General features: G+C 41.4%; 1 protein-coding gene across 1 annotated transcript; it reads right to left on the bottom strand.

Annotated features, from left to right (window-relative positions):
- Window positions 1-325: 325 nt before the first annotated feature.
- lonp2 (lon peptidase 2, peroxisomal) lies at window positions 326-24,210 on the bottom strand. Its single transcript, XM_014973774.2, has 17 exons — window positions 23,857-24,210; window positions 21,247-21,382; window positions 19,692-19,805; window positions 13,840-13,971; window positions 13,592-13,714; window positions 12,631-12,794; window positions 11,678-11,772; window positions 9,480-9,598; window positions 7,808-7,947; window positions 4,779-4,920; window positions 4,541-4,691; window positions 3,566-3,692; window positions 3,113-3,246; window positions 2,548-2,633; window positions 1,993-2,200; window positions 1,496-1,686; window positions 326-1,025 (listed from the first exon to the last, which is right to left on the bottom strand). The coding sequence occupies exons 1-17, from the start codon at window positions 24,087-24,089 to the stop codon at window positions 795-797; spliced, it is 2,526 nt and encodes an 841-aa protein (XP_014829260.2). The 5' UTR covers window positions 24,090-24,210; the 3' UTR covers window positions 326-794.
- Between the last annotated feature and the right edge of the window lie 98 nt (window positions 24,211-24,308).

The raw sequence follows: 24,308 nt of genomic DNA, 5'->3' as shown, positions 1-24,308 counted from the left end.
AAAACAAAGGTTAAAAATACTGACCCTGTCTAAAAATAAAACCGTTTATCTTAAATATTTTAAAACAAAAATCTAAAATTTGAGTTTTGAATCTATTTCCATGATTTTTCTAAAATGTTTCTGAGATTAATCTCAAAATCTGACTTTTTTCTTGCAATTTTCCAACTTTTCCAACTCAGAAATTTCCCTTTTATCGGGAACATTTCAGAAATTAATATCAATTTCTGAATTTTTAATGCCGCTGAAAAAAATTATAAAATAGCCCAATTATGTATGAATAAGTACATTTTAAAATGGAAAAATAAAAAAAGGAACAATGATGCACTTTAGGACAACAAAAATATTTTATTTCCTCTTGAAGTAAAACAGGCATCAAGTAAAATTACTAAATCAAACGTTTTCTGAAATTTAAAATGAAACGATGTAAACGTAGTTCAGACTTAGTAAAATCTAATTGAAATACTAAATTACTTAGACGTCTTCAAGTGACTTTTACGAAGTTCCTAAATCAAAAGTTTTTCAGGAGTTCTCCAACACGACTTCTGCTAAACCATCCAAGAACCTTCAATAATTCAACATTTTGTTTATTGAAGGCTGAGAATTAGTCATTTAATTTTCACTTTAGTTCATTCCAGCTACTTTGTTGTATTATTAATAAACTGAATTCATCAAAAATAAATCCAGATGTCTTCAGAAAGAACAGCAGCTTTGACTCAAAGATGCAGCTTCCAATTATTTCACATCTATAAATCGATATGATTAGTTTCCAACATGGCCGCCTCTGCTGGTTTCCCTCACAGTTTGCTGCTGATCTGAGGGTGGGCACGCGTGCCGGCTTTCGCTGGGAACCCGCCGTCGAAGGAGGCGTTCAGAACGTCGTCCAGGTTCTCGGCCATCACGAAGTCCAGGTCGGCCCGGACGTTGGCCGGCAGCTCCTCCAGGTCTTTCTCGTTCCGCTTTGGGAGGACGACCCGCTTCACGCCGGCTCGGTGCGCCGCCAAGACCTTATCCTTGATCCCGCCCACCTGACGGAAAGGGAAAAAAAGACGATTTTCACAAAATAAACCCCAGACGGATTGTTTTAACGGCTGATCTGTTCTTTTTGGTAAAAGATTTTTACAACTTTGGATGAAAGAGGAGAAAAGATGAGAAAAGATGAGTCAAAGCAGCAGGAGAGGAAACGGGAAGCAGCGAGGATGAAAAATCAGAGAGTAATTTATGACTCCATGTTCCTGCAGCCATTCGCAGCCAGGAGAACAAAAGCAGCTGGAAGGAGCTGGAAGGAGCTTCCTGTGGGGGCAGAACCGCTGGCAGAACCGCTGCTCATCCAGTCTGGAGGAGACAGTCCTGAGACGATGGATGGATGGATGTGGGGATCAAACGGTTCGGATCTGAATCCAGGTCCGGATGTGGACAGGAAGTGAACCTTCTCCGTTTTGAAGCTCCGCCCTGCAGAGCTGCTGAACCAGGAAGTTGGACCCGACGTTGAGCTCACCGGCAGCACCAGGCCTCTCAGCGTGATCTCTCCGGTCATCGCCACGTCTGACCTCACCAGCCGGCCGCTGAACAGAGACGCCAGGCAGGTTACCATGGTGACGCCAGCAGAGGGGCCGTCCTTGGTGACGGCTCCGGCGGGAAAGTGCAGGTGAATGTCCGTCCCCTCCATCGGATCCGGACCGCCCACCACTAGGCAGACACACACACAGATCCAGTCACTGAGCGGCTCCGACGGGCAGCTTCACTCTGCAGTGCTGATTTTTCCCCCCGAATTTTAATTTTTTGTTTTTCCCTGAATTCCATTTTTTATTTTCTGAAATCTGATTTTTTTTTTTATTTTTGCTCACAACTCGAAGCTTTTTGTGGAGCATGGACTGAAACTTCTGCAGATTTTATTATATATTTTATTTTTATTATTGTAACCCTGATACTCCATCATAGAATCGCTTTGTTCAGACTGCTGTCGGATTTCTGTGACCTTTGCCCTGGACTCACGGTTGGTGAGCTGGTAGGTCCTGGCGTTCGCTCGCAGCCAGCTGATGGCCAGATGGGCGGACTCCTTCATGACGTCGCCCAGCTGACCCGTCAGCGTCAGCTGACCTTCGCCCTCCATGCGGCTGGCCTCCACGAACATGATCTCCCCGCCGAGCGGCGTCCAGGCGAGACCCAGAGCCACGCCGGGCAGCGTGAGCCGCTCAGAGACCTGCGGACACACGGAGAGCCGAGGGAGGAAAGCTCAGGGGCCCGACGGGTTCGTTCCCGAGGGGTCCGACGGGCTCCCGAGGGGCCCGACGGGTTCGTTCCCGAGGGGCCCGACGGGTTCGTTCCCGAGGGGTCTGATGGGTTCCTGAGGGGCCCGACGGGTTCGTTCCCGAGGGGTCTGATGGGTTCCTGAGGGGTCTGATGGGTTCGTTCCCGAGGGGTCTGATGGGTTCCTTCCCGAGGGGCCCGACGGGTTCGTTCCCGAGGGGTCTGACGGGTTCCTTCCCGAGGGGCCCGACGGGTTCGTTCCCGAGGGGCCCGATGGGTTTCCGAGGCCGTCCTGCTTACCTCCATGTCGAACAGCGGCGGCCCCAGGATGTCCTTCAGGGCCACATGATCGATCACGATGGGCATCTCTGGAGGCGCTGCCTTATCTGACGAAAACACGACAAAACCTTGGAGATATAGATCTATATATATCTATACATAGATATATATTTACAGATATGGATGGATGGTAGGTAGAAAAAATGAACGGACAGATGGACGTATCGTCCGTCCATATGGACATTCAGTTGAATCACACCAGGAAGTTCACCTCTGAATGACTCAAAACAACCAAACAAATGTTTTGGAGTGGCCTAGTCAAAGTACAAACCTAAATCACAATGTGTGAACTCCCAATGGATTGGGTAAATGGAGTAACAACTTAAAAAGTAGATCCACACAGAATAGAATGTTATGTTTTGGACAAACTGTTCGCTAAAAGATCCATTTACTACGTAATCTCCCTTTAGGATCAATAAAGCATTTTTTGAATTTGAATGAAATGTTTAATATTGCAGCTCTACTGGGATGGAAACCGTCCAATGAGGCTGAATTAAATTAATTTAAACTACCAAAAGCGTCCAACCTTCCTGCTGCTGTTCCTGTCCAGAGGGCGTCGCCTCCTTCACTCTGTGACCTTCAGCGACCTTGACGGCCACGGCTCGACAGATGGCGCCGATCTTCCTCTCCAGGGAGCGCACGCCTGCCTCCCGGGTGTACCTGTCGGAGCGACGACAGGAAACGGACCTGCGTCAGCGCAACACACGGCGGCTACACCAGGTGACGCTGCTTGGGAAAACTACAGCAGCTTAGAAAATATTCAGCAGAAGAAGAAAAACTTAAAGGTGCCTCCAACCGAGACGGTTCTGTAGAACACAAAAAACAAAATCCTGTGGTTCTGATTGGGTTACAGTAAGTTAACACCAGATCATTCAGGTAGAACATGGAATCACCCCACAGAGATACCAGGCTTCATCCCAGCACTTTGACCCTGAGGTCGGTGTCTGACCCAGGCCCGGTTCTGTTGGTCCGGCGGTACCTGCTGATGACGTTCTGGGTGGAGTCCTGAGGGAGGAGCAGCTGCTGAGGCGTCAGGCCGTGCTGCTCCAGCTGGTTTGGGATCAGGTGGCGGTGAGCGATCTCCAGCTTCTCCTCCTGCGTGTAACCTGGAGGCCGAGGCCGTAAAAACAAGATGGCCGACATCAAGGGAGGGAGGGCGGCCAACCAACATCCAGCATCCAACTGACATCCAACAAACATTCAACTGACATCCAACCAACATCCATCATCCAGCATCCAACTGACATCCAACAAACATTCAACATCCAGCTGACACCCAACCAACATCCAGCATCCAACTGACATCCAACAAACATTCAACATCCAGCTGACATCCAACCAACATCCAGCATCCAACTGACATCCAACAAACATCCAGCATCCAACTGACATCCAACCAACATTCAGCATCCAACTGACATCCAACAAACATTCAACATCCAGCTGACATCCAACCAACATCCAGTATCCAACCGACATCCAACATTCAACAAACATCCAACCGACATCCAGCATCCAACTGACATCCAACCGACATCCAGCATCCAACTGACATCCAACCGACATTCAGCATCCAACTGACATCCAACCGACATTCAGCATTCAACTGACATCCAACCAACCAACCAACCAACCAACCAACCAACCAACCAACCAACCAACCAACCAACCAACCAACCAACCAACCAACCATTTGTCCACCAGTTCCTCCTGCAGTAAACAATCCCAGAGCATGATACTGCCACCCTTGTACTTTACAGGCGGGACTTTGTTCTCAAGTTGTAAAGTTTCCTCTTTTTTTCCTCCAAACTAAAAAAGTGATTACGGTCAAACAGTTTTTACTAATACTAATAATGATAATAATGCACCAATTAACTTTAATGTTATAAATTAATCTGTAAAAAGACTTTAAATAAATATAAATACATTTTATTTAAGAGAGGAGGAGCCAGACCTGGAACCTGCAGCACCTCCATCCTGTCCAGCAGAGCCGGCGGGATGGTCGCCGTGGTGTTGGCAGTGGCGATGAAGAGCACCTGGGAGAGGTCAAAGGCCACGTTGAGATAATGATCGGTGAAGCTGTGGTTCTGCTCCGGGTCCAGGACCTGGAAAGGAGCAAACGGAAGAAGAAATGCTGATCAATTTAAAGGTTGGACCCATCAGCAGGACTCCATGACAGGCAGCCGTCTGACCTCCAGCAGGGCGGCGGCGGGGTCTCCCTGCAGGCTCTTCCCCAGCTTGTCCACTTCGTCCAGGAGGAAGACCGGGTTGTTGACTCCAACCGCCTTCAAGCCGTTGATGATCCGGCCGGGCATGCTGCCCACGTACGTCCGCCTGGAGACACAACAGACCCGAAGCCCGGAATATAAACCTTCATCGCCAACATGCACTGCAAAAACACCAGGTAGTTTTGGTGAAGTTTCTAGTGCAGATAACTTAGTTTTAATTGACGTTTTCTAACTCATGAGTAACTTTTCAGCAAAATATAAATGTTTTCTTACATCTTGTACAACTGACTGGTCCCAGTAAGTTACAAAAATATTTCAAAAAAATATTCTTGATAAAGTTTTCTGAAATTTAGCAAATAGAAATAATTTTGGTAATTCTATCTGACCTAACGGAAGAGAAATTTGGTCTGATTTCACTTCAGAACGTGAGAAAAAATTGCGCATGTATTTTTATCATCTGATTTCAACTGTAAATAACGTTTTCAAAATTTAAGCTGTTAATCGAACGTTAGACTGAACTTTATTACGTGACTGGACAGTTTAAATATCAATCATTTCAAGGACTTCATACAGAAAGTCATTTGTTCCTGCATATTATTTTAGTCATTTTTCTGAGGATTCATTCACATCAGTCCTGTTTAGTCCACTTAAATCAAACTCCAGTCCGTTTTTCTTAAAGTCCGGTTTGTTTGTGGAGGTGTGAATGTGTAAAAGTGAACTTTGGTCCTCCTACAAAACTCGGTCTCCATTTAGTAGAAGTGAACTCTGGTGCAGTTTGAATGTGAACACTCCAGAAGCAGGAAGCGGACTACGACGCAGGGCATTCTGGGTAAAAACAAGCAAAACAAACACTAACCCCAGCGGGAGAAACAGCTCGTGATCTTTCTTAAAAACAATTGATAAAATCTGGAGTCACATCATTTTTGTTTACATTTGGTGAAGAAATGTAAACAATGGTTACATCTGGAGTTTTTCCTGTTGTTTCTTTCAGTGGTTCTTGGTGCAGCGCCCCCAATAGGCGAGGAGGGGAACAGGTTCCTCAGTGGGTTTGGACACAGGGCTGTTTGAAAGCAAACTGCAACAGCTGAAAAATGTAACAAATGTTGCAATGAGATGGAGCTCTTGGGATTTTTCTCTAAGCTACACACTCTGAACCTCTGCTCAGATGTCCTGGGAAGATCCTGGATTTAAATGTTTTCCATTTACTGATAATATTTCTCTCTGTAGAATGATGGAGTTTGAATAGTTTGTAACTGGCCTTTTGATCGATGAGCAGCTGAGGTTACTTTTCTAAGGTCACTGCTGAAGTTTTTGTCTTTGGCGTTGTGCTAGCACACACCTGAACGGACAAAACTTCTTTCTCTTGCAGAGATGCTCACACGGCCGGGTTTGTACAGGTTTCCCACATTAAAATTCAAGCACTTTCAAGGTTTTCAAACTTTTTCAGCACCATACTTTGCAAATTAAAACAATGCAAATGAACTAAAGAAGACAGTTTCAATTCACTAATGCATCAAATCATTTATTACTGTTATTAATAATATTTTGTAACTATATTCTAAATTCTACAGCAAAGACTAGGTCAACTAAAATATAACAAAATATAATGTTTTGACATGTCTAACGTAACAAAAAAACCTGACAATTTCAATAATGTTAAGTAAAATATATATGCTAACTTTTATTTCAATTATGCAGATCAATAAGTCATTGAGAAATTTGAAATATGAAATATTTTTTACATTGAAACAATCCAAACAAATCTTGTGACCTTCCTGCTCAAATTAAATACTCAGACATTTTATAAAGAATCTCTAAAAAAGGCTCTCGCTAATGTTTCTGGTGTTTAGTAAACAGAAATAGTTTTGGTGATTCTAACTGACCTAAAACAAGAAAAGTTTAATTTGATTTAACTTCAGACAGTGAGAAAAAACGTGTTTGTGTCTTTTTATTAGGTGTACGAAAATATCTGGTTTCAACTGTAAAGTTTTCCAAATTTAGGCTTTCAATCAAACGTTAGATTGAACTTTATTAGAAAGCTGCACAGTCTGAATTTAAGGACTTCATAAATAAATCTCTCTTGAATCCTGCGGGAGCCGACAGGATGCACTCACTGTCCTTGGTGTGATTTCTTTCAAATTAAAAGTTTAAGCGGGAGGATCAGATCGTTTTTATTTTGTTTTGATGCAAAGGGTTTTATAATCTGATGTACATGTTCAGAGAATAAAGCCGTCATGTTTCTGTTTATCCTGTCGTTCTCCATCTTGTCCACTAGGTGTCCTCGTGCTTTCATCCCTGCTGTCCATCAGCTGTCCATCATCACACTCAGGACTCCTGAGGCTTTTCCATGAACTCTCACGTCATGGATGTTTGTCGCAGCCAGACTCAGAACCAGAACCGCCCTGATTATTTATGGTAAAAGAAAACCCATCAGTTGTTCTGCATGTGGGTCCTGTTTAGAGTTGGATGGGGAGCGGCAGCTTATGTAATCAATATTTATGAGCATCGGTGTCAAATGTCTTTGAGTGATTTCAACATCGCTGCTCCTGATGGTGTCATGAGAAACGCGGGTCGGACTGAGCCAAGCAGGTCTGACAGTGGAGGTTCTGTTGGGACCGTGATCGCTTCTGAAGCGCCTCATCTCTTTATAGGCCTAAAAATATCAAACGCAGGTGATGATTCTGCAGGGTCCATGCAGCTCTATGTGATTTGTGAGCCTCTCCGATGACTGAAAATTACTCAAGTAGACGAAAGATGGTCTGCTCGCTCCTCCGCAGCAGGTGCACTTCTGGGAAAAACTCAGGATAAAAAAGAAACCTTTTCTGTTGAAACACTCTGCGTCAAAGTGATTGATAATGTCAGCAACTCATCTGTCCTGAAACACTGCAGTGATGTTACATTCTGCGTAGGATTAAAGATCAATACTCATAAATTTCAATTTTTCGGAGAAACTTCAGGTCACAGTTGGGTTGCTAAAGGTCGCCGACTCATACCTGTGTCCTCTGATGTCCGACTGGTCGCAGACGCCTCCCAAAGCGATCCGATGAAACTCCCTGCCAAGAGTCCGTGCGATGGAGCGTCCCACGCTCGTCTTTCCGACCCCTGGAGGTCCAACGAAACACAAGATGGGGCCCTGCAGAAACATCCAGGGAAACATGGGAGGACGTTCTTAACAAGTAGGATTAAGAAGAAGCCAGTGCGTTTTATTAAAACAGTTCAGTGCCAGTTTTTTTCACATTACTCCTCAGTTTTATTTGGCTCTCCTCTGACGGCGTTAGAAGAACTCATACTAAGCAAAAAACATCAACTGGGAATTGTGGAAACTATGATTTATGTTGACGTATTAGACAGAAAATAATGAGGTATAAATTTCACCAATTTCCTCTGAAATTTTGAGATTCATCTCAGAAATGTCAGATTTTCAAAGGTTGAAAATTTTCGACTTTTGAGACTCCAAAAATTTCCAAAAGGTGAAGATTTTCGACTTGAAACGTTCATGTTTTCTAATACAAAATTAATATGAAAACTTCAGGGGGTTTTTTGCAAATGTTCGACTTTTTTTTTCCAGAATATTTCTGAAACTAGTCTCAAAATTTCCAAGTTTTTTAAATAGAAAATTTCTGATATTAATCTCAAAATTCTTGAGTTCTTTGGCAGAAATTTACAAATGTCTTTTTATTTTTATCTACAATGGCCCTAATACACCGTTGTCATAAATCAAAACAGTTTTTCAAAATGTGCAAAAATAGGCACAGCTCTGCCATACGGTCCAGCAGAAAAAACATTTGAAGTTTAAACACATCACAGATGGTTGGACTTTATCTGACTGAACTGGTATTTCGATACCTTTTACAGGTTTTACACAATTATAACTGAAGCTTCATGACTTTTATGTTTTTTTATGATTTTCCCACAGAAAGTTCACATTTGACTCTGTGAAGAATTCAGAAACATTTTAAGTTACTTTTGTGCCCAGGGTTTATACATCAAATGATGGGTATTTTTCTCTGCTTTCACCCAATGTGTCTCCCACCGCTGCAGGACTTACAGTTTTCTACTAAATGAGCCCCGAGTGCAGAGAACGCACACCCAGCCTGAACCTTTCATACTAACCTGGAGCCAAACGGGTTTTTAACGCCTCATAGCTCCTAAATAAAACAATGTAGAGACATAAAAATGGTAACAAGTGGCCACCAGAAGGTTCTGACATTCGTGGTTCAAGATCTGTTTTGATATCACTTTTAATTTTCACACACAGAGTTTTTGTTTAAGCTGTTGTCTCTTTCCCGCCTTTTCTGCTCCTCCAGCAAAGAAGAGAATCACCATAGCAACCCAGAAAAGAAAAATCAGACTCTGGTTTTTATATAACTCAGTACAAGTTACTCAGTTGGTTGTTGCTAGGTAACCAAAGAGCGTGAGTTGCTAGGTAACCAAAGAATGCGTGAGTTGCTAGGTAACCAAAGAATGAGTGAGTTGCTAGGTAACCAAAGAGCGTGAGTTAGTTGATTCCACCAACATTTCTTAGCTGTCCATGAGGCGTTAAGCAGCCAAAGCCTTAGAGTGTTGATGTTTTATCTGCTGATGTTGATCATCTGAATCCTGAACTCTGAATCTACCCTTCTTCTCGGTTTCAGTGGGACTGAAGCCCAGATCGGGTTAAATCACCTTCAGTGAGGTCTTCAGCTGTCTGACGGCGAGGTACTCCAGCACACGCCTCTTCAGCTTGTCCATGGCGTAGTGGTCGTTGTCCAGCAGCGTCCGAGCGGCTCGGATGTCCAGGCAGTCTGAACACGTTGAAAACAGAAAAAACGACGAAGTTAGACTAGATTTAATGAATCCACGTCTGTAGGAAGGTTATTCTTCCACCAAGAGTCAGACAATAAATCGATTTGTTTGGCTTTTGAAGATTTCATTTTTGTAAAATCAGGATATTTTTTTGGATCTCTACAGTTCAGAGTGATGTCAGCACGCCCTCATCCTCCATCTTGTTTTATAAGCGTATTTTACAGCTTCTATTCTTTTGGACATTGAATTGGACTGAACACATCTCTGTTCATCTAGAAAAGCATCCAGAAAAAAAGTCAGAAATTTCTGAGATCTAAAAGTTGAAAACTTGCTAGAAAAAAACCAGAAATTTTGAGATTACTCAGTAATTTTTGAAACTCAGAAATGTTCATGTTTTTTCTAGAAAATTTCTGAGTAACCTAACATTTTTTGGGGGGGTTTTTTCCAAGCAAATTTTTGACATTTCAAAATTTGAAATTTTATTATCTTTTAAAAAAATTTCTGAGTTTTCAGGTATAAATTCAGTTCTATTTTTTTCCATCTACAATGTATCTGAGGCGCCATCGTAGTGATGTGACCAGCTCAGTCGGTCAAGTGTCATTGGGTAAATAATGACACTTTTAATGCAAAGTTCCATCAAAACTTGCATTAAAAGTCCATTAAAAGTGTCATCTTTGCATTAAAGGTGTAGTTATTTACCGAGTAACTCTGCATGACAACAGTCCTAAACATTCATGAATGCTCCTCCATGTTATTGACAGTGTTATGTCAGTTATTCTGTCCCTTCTGAACAATTTCTTCTGTGGTCCGGCTGCATGTTGGGATAAAAACATGCACTGCCAATGGAGGAAGAGATGTAGCTCTTTAGTTCTGGGCTTACTTGGAAGTGAGTTGGACACTGGTCAAAACTGTCCTGCGCTGGTGGCCGGATAAAACCCCGATTGCTGCAGGGACCAGCTGCATCCTGGATGGATGCTGTTTTCCTCTTTACTCCGTTCCTTGCAACAAAAGCCCTGGAACGCTGATCCTCCTGACCACAACCCGCCATCCCAGATGCCTCGAGTGAAACCGCTCATGCATACATACATGTGGGAGCGTCCATTCTTATTTGTATTTTCCAAACTTGTCCTGATTGGAGCTGTAGCTTTGCTTCCCCCACATGCTGCCTCTGGGAGATACGGTGTTTATCTCCTCAGATGATAAATGCTCCAACATGTTCGCTGGCTGATGGCCAGCTCTGTCGCTGCACAAAGACCAGGAGGCCTCCAGGAAAAACCCGGCTCTTCAGACGAATCGTGACATTTGACTGTTTGGACGGAGCTGATTACTTTTAAAGGATTATATAAGCTATCTGAGTCGTTTAACATTCCTGGCGCACAAACTGGGAATAATCTGTTATCCAGCTATCTTTACACTTGAGAAAAGTTTTCCAGCATCATAGAATTGGCTCCATTTGAGTAAGATAATATTGACACTTAAAGCCAAACACACTGATTTCCACTTAATGACACATTAAGGTATCAACGCTTTTTATTGCCTTTGCAATTAAGAGTTGCACTAATCTGTTAATTGCATCACAACTGAAAACTCCTACAATTTCCGGTCTGTAAACACATCGACAGACTTCCTGTTTGTTGACGCAGGGCAATTAAATTTACATACAAATTATTAGATGCTTAAATAGAGAGAATTTGTTCATTTCTTCTCTTTAATGTGTCCTTAGAAAAATGTAACAGAATCAGCAAATCAGACCTCTTAGAAAATAAAGAAATCTATTCGATGCAAATGAAAATATGCATAAGATGAAAGACCAGCTGACCGTGCAACTAATTTTCACAACTCCCATTCCTCTTGATCTTAAAATAATGCATCTCCACAATTTAAAGGAAGAGATGGATATCTGTGGAAAAACTTTTTATTTTGTGCAAAACTCCTTTTTTCTTGCAAACCCCTTGTTAGCTTAAACGTTGCTACAAGTTAATGTCCTCTCTGTGTTTTCTGAGAGAAAAACTAAAGTAAACCTTAAATAAATAAATAATGAGCAGCTAAGTGAAAGAAAAGGGCCAAACTCTGTGCACCTTTGGTGCTTTTGCTCCACGGCAGCTCCACCATCAGCTCCAAGTAGTTTCTGGTCAGCGCATACTCAGGCATGGACTGAGGCATCTTCTTCAACCTGAAAACACCCAATCAGACCCGACACGTTACCAGCTTAATGGAAAGACAAAAAAAGGATAAAATTCAGCTCAACAACATCACTGATGAGGGACGCTTTCCACAGTCAGGACACGGTGTCCACACATCCTTAAAAATCATTAAAATATAAGTTAGCTTTAAATATGTCAACCATAGATGTTAAATTTTGTGTGGCAGGATAATTTAATCTTGTATATTCTATGTATTTTTTCATCACTGGACTTTTCTGTCAGGCAAACGTTTGAATCACCCACAAACATCTTCATTGCAGTTTTGTGGGAGTTTGTTCCAGATTTGTGGTGCCTAGAAGCTGAATGCTGCTTCTCCATTTCCGTTGATTTTTCTCCAAAATTGTCAAAAACTTTCTTACTTGTACTAAACAGCTGCCTCAGATTTAATTGATGTCAGATTATAATCCATGATTGATACAAGTAACAAAAAGTGGCATTTACTGTCATAAATGAGCGCAAATATTTCCAAATTAGTGCCACAAACACTTTGATTTTTATTGCAAAAATCACAAAAAGAATCACAAAAACCTGGAGGGACTGAAAGATATTCAATTATATTACTTAATTTTAAGAACTGATAAATATTTGAACAGTTTGTGAAAAGGTTTCAATAATACATTCTGGCACAACCGTCCCTTTAAAAGGATTCATGATCTTGATTTGACCCAAAATTAAAATGATTTTGAAACCCTGATATAAAATCTGCATTTTGTTTGTAGGTTTCTGTCATGATCCAGGTTTTAAATGTTACATCTGTGTTGAATGATGGTTGAAGATGCTGTTTCAGGGAGAAAACAGCTGCAGTAACCTAAACGTCTTGTTTTTACCTTTTTAGTTCTTTCAGACAGACTCTGAGTGCCGCTTCCGGCATGCTGGCGCCCTGGATCTTCCTCTCCAGAGCCGCCATGTCATCACCATCCTCACCCTCATCATCCTCGTCTAGATTGAACTGTCGCCCTGGGAACACGCCGCCCTTACGCACCGACAACACCTGAACAGGTGACAAAGGGTTGGTTTTATTCTCACTGATTGGTGGTTCCACTCAGAAATGCGTGCAATACAAAAGTATTCCCACTTATTTCACTTTCTCACAGTTTGTGGCTCTGAGCTCCACCAGTCTGGCAGAAAAAAAAAGCAATTGTTGCATATGAAGAAAGTGGAAGGAGGATCTCACATTGACCCTAAAGCATCGACTCCGAGGAGGGGAATAAAAACGCAGACAAACATTTCAGATTTTCATTTGGAAAATAAAATGTATCCATATCCAGGACTTCATCTCTGGGTGATTCAGTAAAGGATTCTTCAGTTATTCAGAATCTGATTCTTCAGGTCTGATTTGCTCTTAGATTTTTCAGTTATGAACATGGCTGGAAGAAACCAAAATGTCATTTGTAGTCAGAACATTCAGAGTGAAAGGGCCGTTAAGGTCGATAATGGGATCATAAAGGAGATGTGAGTCTGATGCTCTGTTCAGTTAAATGTTTGTTGCATGGCAACCAAAGCAAGAATAAAGACGATATAAAACCATAACAGCCTTATTGGTTATTCCAACTTGTTATTCCCAAGAGCCTCCTTTTTCTTCCCACTTTATAATTATGCACCTTCTTGTGTCTACCAAATAAAATCCAGATGAAACACTTTGAACTTTGACCTCTGAGAGATACACATTACAGCTGTATTTATGCTAAGATAAAGTTACTCTGTTTTGTCTTATTTAGGTGACATTCGAACAAAGTGCTGGTTTGTGCTGGTCCTAAACTTTGAGCGCATAAGGAAAACCCCGGTTACCCTCTTGTCAGAGTCTGGACTCATTTTCCTGGTTTTCTGCAGCAGCTTCAGTCCCTCGATCTGCCTGGTCAGCATGGGCAGAGCCTTCCTGAAGCGCTCCTCCAGCCTGACTGCATCCAGCACCTTGATGAACCACAAACAGACGGACGTTCCTACCAACTCAGCCAAATGGTTTTTACTTGTCATGCAGTGATATCAAAGTGTCAGCTTCACATTCAGTGTGAGCCGTCAATAGTCTGAGGTCCCACCTGGAGTTTCTCCTTGTTGGAGGTGCGGATCATCGAGGCAACCACATCCGGCAGAGTTTCCCTGGGCAGACTGTCCAGCAGGCGCCTGAACTTGGCCACTACCGGGACCGACATGTCCAACATTCCTAATAACTGCAACACACACAAGGAGAAGCATTTGGATCTGATTGAAACAATTAAAGCATGTTTCCACAAACTTTTGTCGTCATATCCCATCAACTGTGCGTTGCTACGATAAGCTGTTTTGAAACTACAGCTCGCTTTCATCACGCTCCAATATTTCCACTGGGGAGACTGGAAGCAGCGCCGACATCCACAGCGGAGTTATATGGAGCTGATCCGATGAACCTGGTTGGGAGAGACGCTGCAGGGAGAGGCTTTGGAGTGATGCGATTAGTGAAAAAGCTGAATTATTTGGAAACCTGAAGGATGTCTGGTCAGATAACTCAGTAATATTTCAGTCAGTAACAACACGGTGTGCCAAGTTTTCAGCCAGCAGCGTTTTAGAAATAATCTCTGGAGTTTACAACCATTTTTATTCACATTCTTTAATAATCTGCTACATTGTGCCATAAAAGCTGAAAATGATTGATACCCCAGCCAGATTTGAAGTTTAAATCATCTTTATGCAACAATCACAAGAGAGGTTTCATTTTAAGAAACAATAAAGCATGTCCTTTTAATAATTACAGAGCAGATTTTCTTCATGTTTCCACTTGATCTTTGGCAAAGAAGCTCAACTCTGAGGTTGGAACCATAATTTTCATTTCCCTCCAGATTCTCAATCAGATTTAAGTCGGGACTCTAAAATGTTGATAATACTCCCAGTTAAAAAAAATAAATCAACAAATACTCAACTTTCTCATTTTCAATAAAATACAAAGTGATTATTGTTAAGCAAGAAAAAAAAATTGTGGTAATTTCCACTTGACAAATTTCCAAGTGTCAAAACAGATTTTTGCATATTTTTGTACTTCCCTTTGGGTTTCAACTGCTTCTAAAAACAGCTTCAAAAAAACTTTTTTTGGCAATAAGTTTATGTTTACGAGCCGTTTCAAAAACCTCCAGAAAGTAATGTTACAAATCAGCAGGCACTGCCCCGTTACCTAGCAACCTCAGCAGAGTTCTGCCCCATTACCTAGCAACCTCAGCAGAGTTCTGCCCCATCCATTACCTAGCAACCCCAGCAGAGTTCTGCCCCATTACCTAGCAACCTCAGCAGAGTTCTGCCCCATCCATTACCTAGCAACCCCAGCAGAGTTCTGCCCCGTTACCTAGCAACCTCAGCAGAGTTCTGCCCCATCCATTACCTAGCAACCCCAGCAGAGTTCTGCCCCATTACCTAGCAACCTCAGCAGAGTTCTGCCCCATCCATTACCTAGCAACCCCACCAAAGTTCCACCTGTAACCTAGCAACCCCAGTCAATCCCAGCATGTTTGGTCAGCAGGTTTTACTGCTGTATTTACTGTACAGTGGCTGCTGGAAAAGATAAGTGTTTTCTTGTTGACTTAGTATCCAGAAACCACTTGCTGCATTCTTGTTGATTGTGTAGGAGGCTCCACTTCTGCTTTTCAAAGATGTATTGTTGCATAATTGTGCAACTGCTAGCAGCCATTTTCACATGTGAGTGGAAGCTGAATTGGGGGGCGTGGCCAACAGCGGCTGATTGGGATATAAAGTGACAAGACGCCCTAAAACTAAGCTCATTGTAGGTGAAAATTAAAGTCAGAGAATGAGTCCATCAAAGTCCATTTTGAATATTTTTATGTTTTAAGTCCACTTATGACTACTGAGGTTGGCAATGAACTTAGCAGTCTTCGGGCTTTAAACATCAAATCTTTGGAGGGTCGATGTTTCTGTTCTCTAATTGAACTAATAACACTTAAAGCTAATTCCAAACATTTCTTTATCTTTAAGGATTGCATAGAAACCCTGATGACTGATTGGGCTGAAATGAATCAAATTATTGAAAAATCCAAAGGTAAACTCTGAAAGTCCGGCAGTAAGCCTGGAGAACTTCAGATCTGGACCAGGTCAGTTGGGTTCACAGGACAAAGATAGACATTTAAAACTTTTGGATCAGACAGCAGCAACGTTTCCTTCTCAGCGGCTCTGCAGGTTCACCTCATTTCAAACGTGAACCACCAGCCTGAAGACAGAAAACATTAAGAGCAAGTTTTCAAACCATCATTCCTGACGGGGTTAAACGGATTATCGATCAAATCCATCAGAGCTTTTCGTTTTCAGAAACCTGCAGCCGTTTATAAACCGGAGAAGACAGATTCTGTCTGTTTCATCCCATGCTGATAAAATTCAACATTCCAGCGGTAATCTCCTTTTTTTTCACCTGCAGATCGTCAGAGTGGATCTTTACACGAATTGTGGGAACAGAGATGGACGGGGCGCCTTGTGATTTCAAAAATTTAGTGCTGCACATCTGCTGGCCGCAGGTCTTCGCATGACAACATAATTCAACGAAGAACTTAATTCATTCCCAGGGAAAGCTGTGCCCTACAAAAAAGAGCTCCAACCGAGCTTCTATGTGTGTGCGCATGTTCAAAAGGACATCTGTGAGATGGAAGATGAAGACGAGAAGTGGAGGAATGATTCAGATCCGATCTGACTGCATGCCTACAACATGAGGTCGGAGGAGAAACTGGAACTAATCACAGAGTTGGGTAAAAATCAGCAGCGTAGGAATATGAACTATGAAAGGATGAATTACTTCAGCTCTGTGTTCTCAGTTTGGCCGTGAATTTATTATCCCTCCCCTCCGAAAACCCCCACCCCCCACCCCAAAATAATCCCAACAGCCAGAAATGTTTCCAAACTTTATGTTTGGAAACATAAAGTTTCCAGCTGATCGCAACATCGACTGGGTTCTAAAACTTCATGTTAAACTAATAACATTTTATTATTAATAACAATAATATTATTATATTGTCATCATAATAATATTAGATTATGAAATATTATAACCCAATGCATTATAATGAAGTAAGTAAGGGAAGAAAGGGGATAAAAAAAGAAGAAAGGTTTGAAGGAAGGAAGGAATAAAGGAAGGAAAGAATATTTGAATGATGGAAAGGAGAGAATAAGTAAATGAATGAAGGAAGAAAAGAAGGAATCAAAGAGGGAGATGGGAAGGTAAGAAGGAAATGAAGGATGAAAGGAAGGAAGGAAACAGAAGAAAGCATAAACCGATGGATGGACTGAAGGTTGGCTTTAAATTTTATTCAATTTAATGTAAAAAAAAAAAACAGTTTGACTGCAAAATTTTTTTTGTAATGTTTACATTTTTAAAAAAAAGTTAAATCCTGGAGTCAAAATTTGTTTCTTTCCTGAAACTTGAAAAGGGTCTTCAGAAAATAATATCTGTCATTTTCCTGATCGGATTTCCACTCTGTTGCATCAACCTGTTGGGAAAACCTCAGTAAACTGAGGGACGGAAAACTGATGCATCCGAAACAAGGAAAAAAGAAAGTAGCTCTTTTCCCTGAAGCTGCAACAACCAGAACAACGATCACACTTCACAGGAAGTGCATACGTCCAAACTGTTATATCTGAGTAGCTTTTCTGAATAAATGTACTTTTAGGAGTAATTTTACTATGCTGTACTTTTTACTTTTACTTCAGTAATTTTATTATGCTGTATCTTACACCTGCTAGCAGGTAAGAGGAAAATTACATTATTCAGTTTTTGCAGAGTACGTATCAAAGCTTATTTATCCTCTGTTCTCCTCCTCACTCAAGTTTCTTCCAAACTAATTAACCAAAGACGACTGGAAACGTTTCAAAAGACATAAAACACACCTCTTGTCTCTGGGCTATGATGTCAGCTCATCAACATGAAACACGATTATTACGAAGAGGAAATTAGCGCATATAAAACTTTGAAAAACATTAAATCCTGAGAACTTTAAAAGCTCGTTTCCCTGCAGGTTTGCAGTAAATCAAATAATTCCAGGAGCTGAAAGAGGCCGAGTCAGCTGTGATAGAGCCAAATCTTTCCATCTGTAAAGCTTATCAAAGTCTTCTTTCTTGCACTTTGCAACTTCTGAGAAATTATTACAGAATAGCAGCTGATGGAAACACAGCGGGATGGGAGAAGATTTCAGGAAACCTGTCAAATCTTTGCTAAATCGCTGCTGGGCAGGAAGACAAAGAGAAATGTTCTCCAGAAGGAGAGATACTCTGCAGGGCCGTTCCAACGAGGGAAGATCAGGTCATGTGTGGACAGGCCGCCGCAGACACGGGCGAACAAAGCTCGACTCCTCAAACAGAGTCAGACAGAGGCAGCAGCACTATGACATTCTGACTTTTTAAAGGACGGCAGAGAAAACACTGAGGAAGACAAACTTCCAACCTGAGCTTCAATTCAGTTTCCCTCTGCTCAGTTAAAACGTGATATACTGATATTTCTACATATAGTCATAAAAAGAAGCTACACCTTCAAGTCAGCTTTAGGTTGCTTTCCTACCTGAAAGTCCGGTAGATTCAGTTTTATTGGGGACCAAAATGGCAACATTTGTTACATTTCAGCACTGTGGAAATGTGCTGCGTCAAACAAACTAAACTCTTTGAAAAACCTTTTCCCCTCCTCACCTGTGGGGGCGCTGCACCAAGAACCACTGGAGGAAATGACACGAAAACCTCCAAAGAATACAATGAGTGCAACTTCCTTCTTCACAAAATGTAAACATGTAACAAATGTTGCAAATTTGGTAAAGGTAATTTTACCTACATAGCACATTTTCAGCAACAAGGCAATACAAGGTGCTTTGCAGGAATTAAAAGGAAATACAAACAAAGTAACAAACCAAAGGAAAGAGAAAAAGAAGAAAAAGCTAATAATGTTGATCCAAAGTAAATAAACTAGATACTTCTATTCAGGGTTGCTAGATAAGTATAAGTAAGTATCCTTTGGTCTAATTCATTTTCTGGGTTGGAAGAATAGGAGTCTAAAACGCAGTTGCTAAGGTCGTTTTTCTGGATTCCAAGTTTATTGTAATCCCTGTTCTGGGCTGCTAAATAAGTGTAAGTATCATCTTGACTTTCTTTTTAATGGTTTTATTGGCTCTGGTGGCCTTTATTTGATAGTTAATTGACAGGAAGGTTGGTAATGAGAGGGGGGGAAGACATGTGGCGGGGGTCGCCAGGCCGGGAATCGAACCTGTGACGGCTGCGTTGAGGACTAAGGCCTCCAAACATGGGTTGTGCTTAACCGCTGCGCCACCACAGCACATGCCTCCAAAAATAGGATCCAAAAACAGAGCAAGCAGGGCAGAAAGGACAGGGAGGGAGCAGAGGAAAAAAGCATCACGGAGAGCAAGAGAGCAAAAGTCTCCAATCGAACCAAGTCCACTGGACTATCAGGTGTGAAAACACTAAAGTCTGAATGACCTGATTTCTCAGTTGTTGACATGAGCCATCTGACCTTTTAATTCGTTTTCCAAAATCTCCCAATCCCTGGAGTCTTTTTGCATTCAGTTTATATGAATAAACAAACTTTAAAGGACATAAAGCACATGTACTTATCCATCAGGAAACAGACAAGAGATGTGATCTTGTAGAGCGTGGGGACAGGTTAACACAGGGACACACAGGACAAAAAGCATCCACGCAGTAAGACGCACATTTTTGGAAAAAGTGTGGAGACTGGAGGAAAATTCTGGAAGGAGATCAAGCAAACTCTTCATGCTGCAAGGCAGCGATGCAGCTGCATCTGGCGTTTGGTTTATTTTTAGCAAAACAAACGATGACACAGAGAACCAGAACACTGCGAGTCACTTTGTCTTCCCCTGCTTTTTAAAACCCACATCAGGTGCTAATGAAGTTGAATAAAACACACCTGAACAGCAGCCTGGTAGAACCTCTGAGAGAGCTCTCCCAGTTCTCCATCTTCTGCTGTAGCGCCCTCTGCTGTTGACGTTGTGTACTGCTCCAGCTTATCCAGCTGCTCCACCTGCATTTCACCACAAAAGACAGAAGACTCAGACATTTGTGTATTTTTGCAGATGACACCAGATTTTTACATACACCTAATAAAAAGATGCAAACAAGTTTTTCTCGGTCTGAAGTTAAATCAAACCAATTTTTTCTTGTTTTAGCTTAGTTAAACTGATCAAAATTATTTTTATTTGGAAATGCCAGAAAATGTAGCGAGAACATTCTTTAGATATGTTTTTTTTTTAAGTCTGACAAAGTCAGAAATGTACAATTATTTTCTAGGACATTTCTGAGATTAATCTAAAAATTTCTTGATTTTTGTCTAGCAAATTTAAAATTGTTCAAACTCAGAAATGTCCATGTTGTTCATAAAAATTTCTGAGAGTAATCCTTTCTGGTTAATCTCAGACTTGTTTCTAGCAACTCTTCGACTTTCCAAAATCAAAAATTATAATACGTTTTGTAGAAAATTTCTGAGATTAACTTAAAATTCTTGGAGGAAATTTACTCCTCCTTTCTCTTCCATCTACAATGAATGTTTGAATCTTGTGTTTGTTGAGACTACAGATGGAAATCCATCTAAATCCGCTACATTTACAACAATATTCTACATACAATAACACAATCCTATTCAAATAAAGTCAGTCAATCAGAAACTGGGTTAAGGTTGCAGACAAAGTCATCTTGCAGCTCTGCAGGAGTTTCGTGCATCCCTTTGGGTTCATGTGACCTTTGAACTTCCTGTGTGTTTTGTTTTAAGATGTCGGTCCAGCTGTATGGACTCCATTGACACCTGAAGGCATCGTGAGCCTCCAGACGTGATCCGACTGAGCTGTGATCACCATGAGGAGAAATTCACACCCTGATCCACATCAGGTCTGTTGGACTTTTGTTCCCGTCTCCTATAAGGCCTTAATCGTAGCACATTTTCTGCATTTACAGAATGCTAAAAGGCCAGAAATCGCAGCCAGGAGGGTTATTTACGACCACAGAGAGATAAAACCTCCTCAGAACAGCTCGTCTTGGCAGCGAAGGTGTTTAACAGCAACGGTTCAAAGAATGCAAACACAGACAGAACCACAGCGCTGCTGCGGCCCGATCTGTGGTTTCATCGGCTCATTTGGTCTGTGGGAATCCCAACACTACGCTTCCACTTAAGAGTTTATACGAAGCAATAAAGCTGCGGTCTCTTCGATCTGCTGATGAACGGGGAAAAGAATGAAAACATTTATTTTCTTGTTTTCAACATAACAGTGTGGCAGTCAGGGATTTACTTGGGTTTTAATGGAAACTGCTGAAAGAAACAGAAACAGAAACATCCTGAGAAACTATCTTGGGGTTTTTTTATAACATTTTTATTTTAACGCAGGTTTTGTTTTCCTCAACAGCGAGGAAGAACAAGCTGAATAGTAGAATGAATATGAGCCACCAGTGTTGATGAAAGCGAAGGTTTTTACCTCTGCCAGGACAAACGGCCGCTCCTTCAGCAGACTGGAAACCCGGAAACGACAGAGACCAGTGATGAGGAGCGTGTAGTGAGGCTTCGGCCAGTTACTGCCGACAACCTGGACGGCGATTCCTGCTGTACCGATCCTGGAGAGAGGGAGAGAGGGAGGGACGGAGGGGGGAGGGAGAGGGAGAGAGATTTTAAACAGAGGATGGAGAGAAGAAAGAGCAGAAGGAAGGAATGAAAGAGCACAGAAGTGAAGGAAAGAAGGAAGGGAAAAGGAGAAAAAGAAGGAAGGAAGAGTGAGGAAGGATCAAAGGAATTAAGTAAGGGAAGGAAGGAAATGTAAGGAAGGATGGAACAAGGGAATGCATGAATGAATGAAGGGCAGATGAAAGAATGGAGGAAACGCAAAAGGAAGGAAGGAAAGAGCACAGAAAGTGAAGGAAAGAAGGGAGGGAAGAAGGAGAGAATGAAAGAAGGAAACACAGAAGGAAGGAAGGAAGGAAGGAAGGAAGGGAGGGAGAATAGAAGGAAGAAAGGATTAAATGAAGTAAAGAAGGAAGGATAAAAGGAAAGTAGGGCATAAAGGAAAGGAGAAAAAGGAGAGAAAGAAGGAAGGGTGAGAAGAAGTAAGTAAGTAAGGAAAGTCAGAAGGAAGTGAGGAAGGAAGGAATGAAGTATAGGAAGGAATGAAGGAAGTGAAGGACTGTTCCCTCCCAGACGTTTCAGAGGAGATTCTCTTATCAACTTAAAATGTTCCCAAAATCTCTTTATAAGCCATTAAATGTTGGACTGAATCTGGCAGCGAAGCTGAAGACAAACTGAGCAGGAAAGAAAGAAAAACACTGAGACATAAAAACGTCCACAAAATGAGCAAATAATAAAAACAGAGTTAGGTTCTGCTACAGGAAGCAGGTCTGCCTCTGGTTCTGACCGGGTCAGAACATTATCACAAACAGCAGGTTTGATCTTCACAATGCTTTTGTTTAGATCTCAAAATGAAACTGGATGAATGAATGAATGAATGAATGAATGAATGAATGAATGGACGGATTAAAAGAAAAGTCTACAGAATGTGACATTTTTTATCCGATTAATAGTCTGAATGATCAACAGAAGCATACACCAAAGGAAGGATGTGATGTTGCATTTAGGAATTTTATTTTGTTTTTTTAAAAGGAACTAATTTGTTTCTTTGTATCCTTTAATCTATTTAAAATACTGTTTAATAAAAGGCTTTTTGAATCTGATTAATTGATTAATCATCTGAATAATTAATAGAATAATAATTTGCTGAAATGACCGTTAGTTGCAGCCCTGGATGAAGATGACTGGTGTTGGTGGTGAAAGGATAAACCAACAGGAGCTTCAGCTGCTACTGAGTAACCAAGCAGAGCGAGACGCAGCTGATAAAAAGCTTAAAGTCCACTCCTCTGTGGTCACCTTGAGTGAAAATGCTACAGCTGGCCTCTGGAAATTTCTGGAATAAATCGCTTCCCACAGCAAAAAAACAAGTCAATTAGGCGCTTCCAGTGTAACTCAGTGACAGGATATAAAAGCTGTCTTTTTATTATGTATAAATATAAAACCCTTGCCTTACCTGGACAGGAAAGTGAACCTTCTGCGAATTCTGAAATTTTCAGTGTGGTACCGGATCTTTAAACATCATAACTCAGGTTTAACGAGTCCCAAACTGCCTTTAATACGACTTCCTCTCTAAAAGTTGCACGATCCAGTCCAGATGTAACCAGTTTAAGACTTGTGGTTTCTGGCCTGGACTGCATCAACTTTGGTAGAGCAGATGAAAAGAAAAATGCTAAATTACCCTTTGGTTATTTCACACACTGCTGAGAACATTTAGGATCATTCTGAGACATGAGGCACTAAATCCTCTCTGACTGGGCGATGAATGGTTTATCATGGTTTACGTAATTATTTGTCTTTTAGTTTTTGTGTGTGTCAACTTTTATGGGGGTTATTTGTTTCCTTATGAGCCACATTTTTGTAATTTATTTGTATAGTCTTAGGACTTACTTTGTTTTTGTTTTTATTCATTTTGATTCATGTCTGTTTTTCTTAATAATTAATTGATTTACATTTGTTTTATAATAATCTACACTTTATCTTTTGGATGGTTATGCTTATTTCATTTATTTATTACCCCTCTATTTAGTTCTATAGGTATGTATTTTATTTTTAGGCTGATTTTTTAGTTTTTCTTTTCTTTTGATTTATGACTACTTATGATGCCCTTTCATGACTCTTATTTATATTTAGTTTTTGAGGATATGCATTACTATTTTTAGGCTGATTTTTTTGTTTGTTTTTTATATTTTTTTTTATATAATTTTTTAAAAAATTGGTTTATGGCCCATTTTTTTTCATTTGACATGACTCGTCTATAATTTTCTTTTCATTTTAGATATTTATTTGACTTGGGGGTTTTACGCCCTATATTTTAAAGTATTGATTAGGTCTATGATGAAAGTCACTTCATTAATTTTTGGTCATTGACCCGATGACCTGTTACGTCACAGCCCCAGACCTGACAAACCCCAGGCCAATCTGACCAGTAACCCCACCAGTGTCTCCAGCTGAGCAGCGGACTGGTTCTTACTGGTGAACCGGCGGCAGAGGGTCGGAGTCCTGTTCGGGGTCTCTGGTGTTGGGGATCATTCCGATGATGGTGCTCTTCAGGGAGGTCCCCTTCAGCAGCCGTTGGCCCACTAGCTGCATGTTCCGCGGCGAGTCCACGCTGAACCGGACCGTAGAGCCCGGCAGGAGCACTCCTTCGTGGGTCAGCAGCAGCGGCAGACGGTTCGGTATCTGGATACCCCCGGCTGAGGCCATTTCTGAGGAACTTGACCGAAAAACAGGTCTCTGTTTACAACACAGGGTCCTGAACTGTCGCCACTTCCGGGTTAGAACTTTCAAAACAAAAGCTTCGACAACTTACAGCTATGTGAAAATTCTAGTGTACGGCCAGCGCGGAGGGACATAATACTACGTAACGAAAAATCACAACATCTCCTGTTGAGCTTTCTGCCTGTTCCTTATATTTTTACGGCA

Source organism: Poecilia mexicana, unplaced genomic scaffold, assembly GCF_051168715.1.
Source record: "Poecilia mexicana isolate PSO_F unplaced genomic scaffold, ASM5116871v1 scaffold_6, whole genome shotgun sequence".
In the NCBI taxonomy this organism is placed as follows: domain Eukaryota; kingdom Metazoa; phylum Chordata; class Actinopteri; order Cyprinodontiformes; family Poeciliidae; genus Poecilia; species Poecilia mexicana.
Note: the sequence above shows the minus strand (reverse complement) of the source record. Positions and strands in the feature narration are given on the sequence as shown.

Coding starts and splice junctions, on each gene's coding strand:
- lonp2 (XM_014973774.2), bottom strand. CDS start 24,089: ATGGCCTCAGCCGGGGGTATCCAGATACCGAACCGTCTGCCGCTGCTG. Junction 21,383..23,856: donor CCTCTGCCGCCGGTTCACCA/GTAAGAACCAGT, acceptor CCCTCTCTCCAG/GATCGGTACAGCAGGAATCG. Junction 7,948..9,479: donor AGCTGAAGACCTCACTGAAG/GTGATTTAACCC, acceptor ATGTTTCTGCAG/GGCCCCATCTTGTGTTTCGT.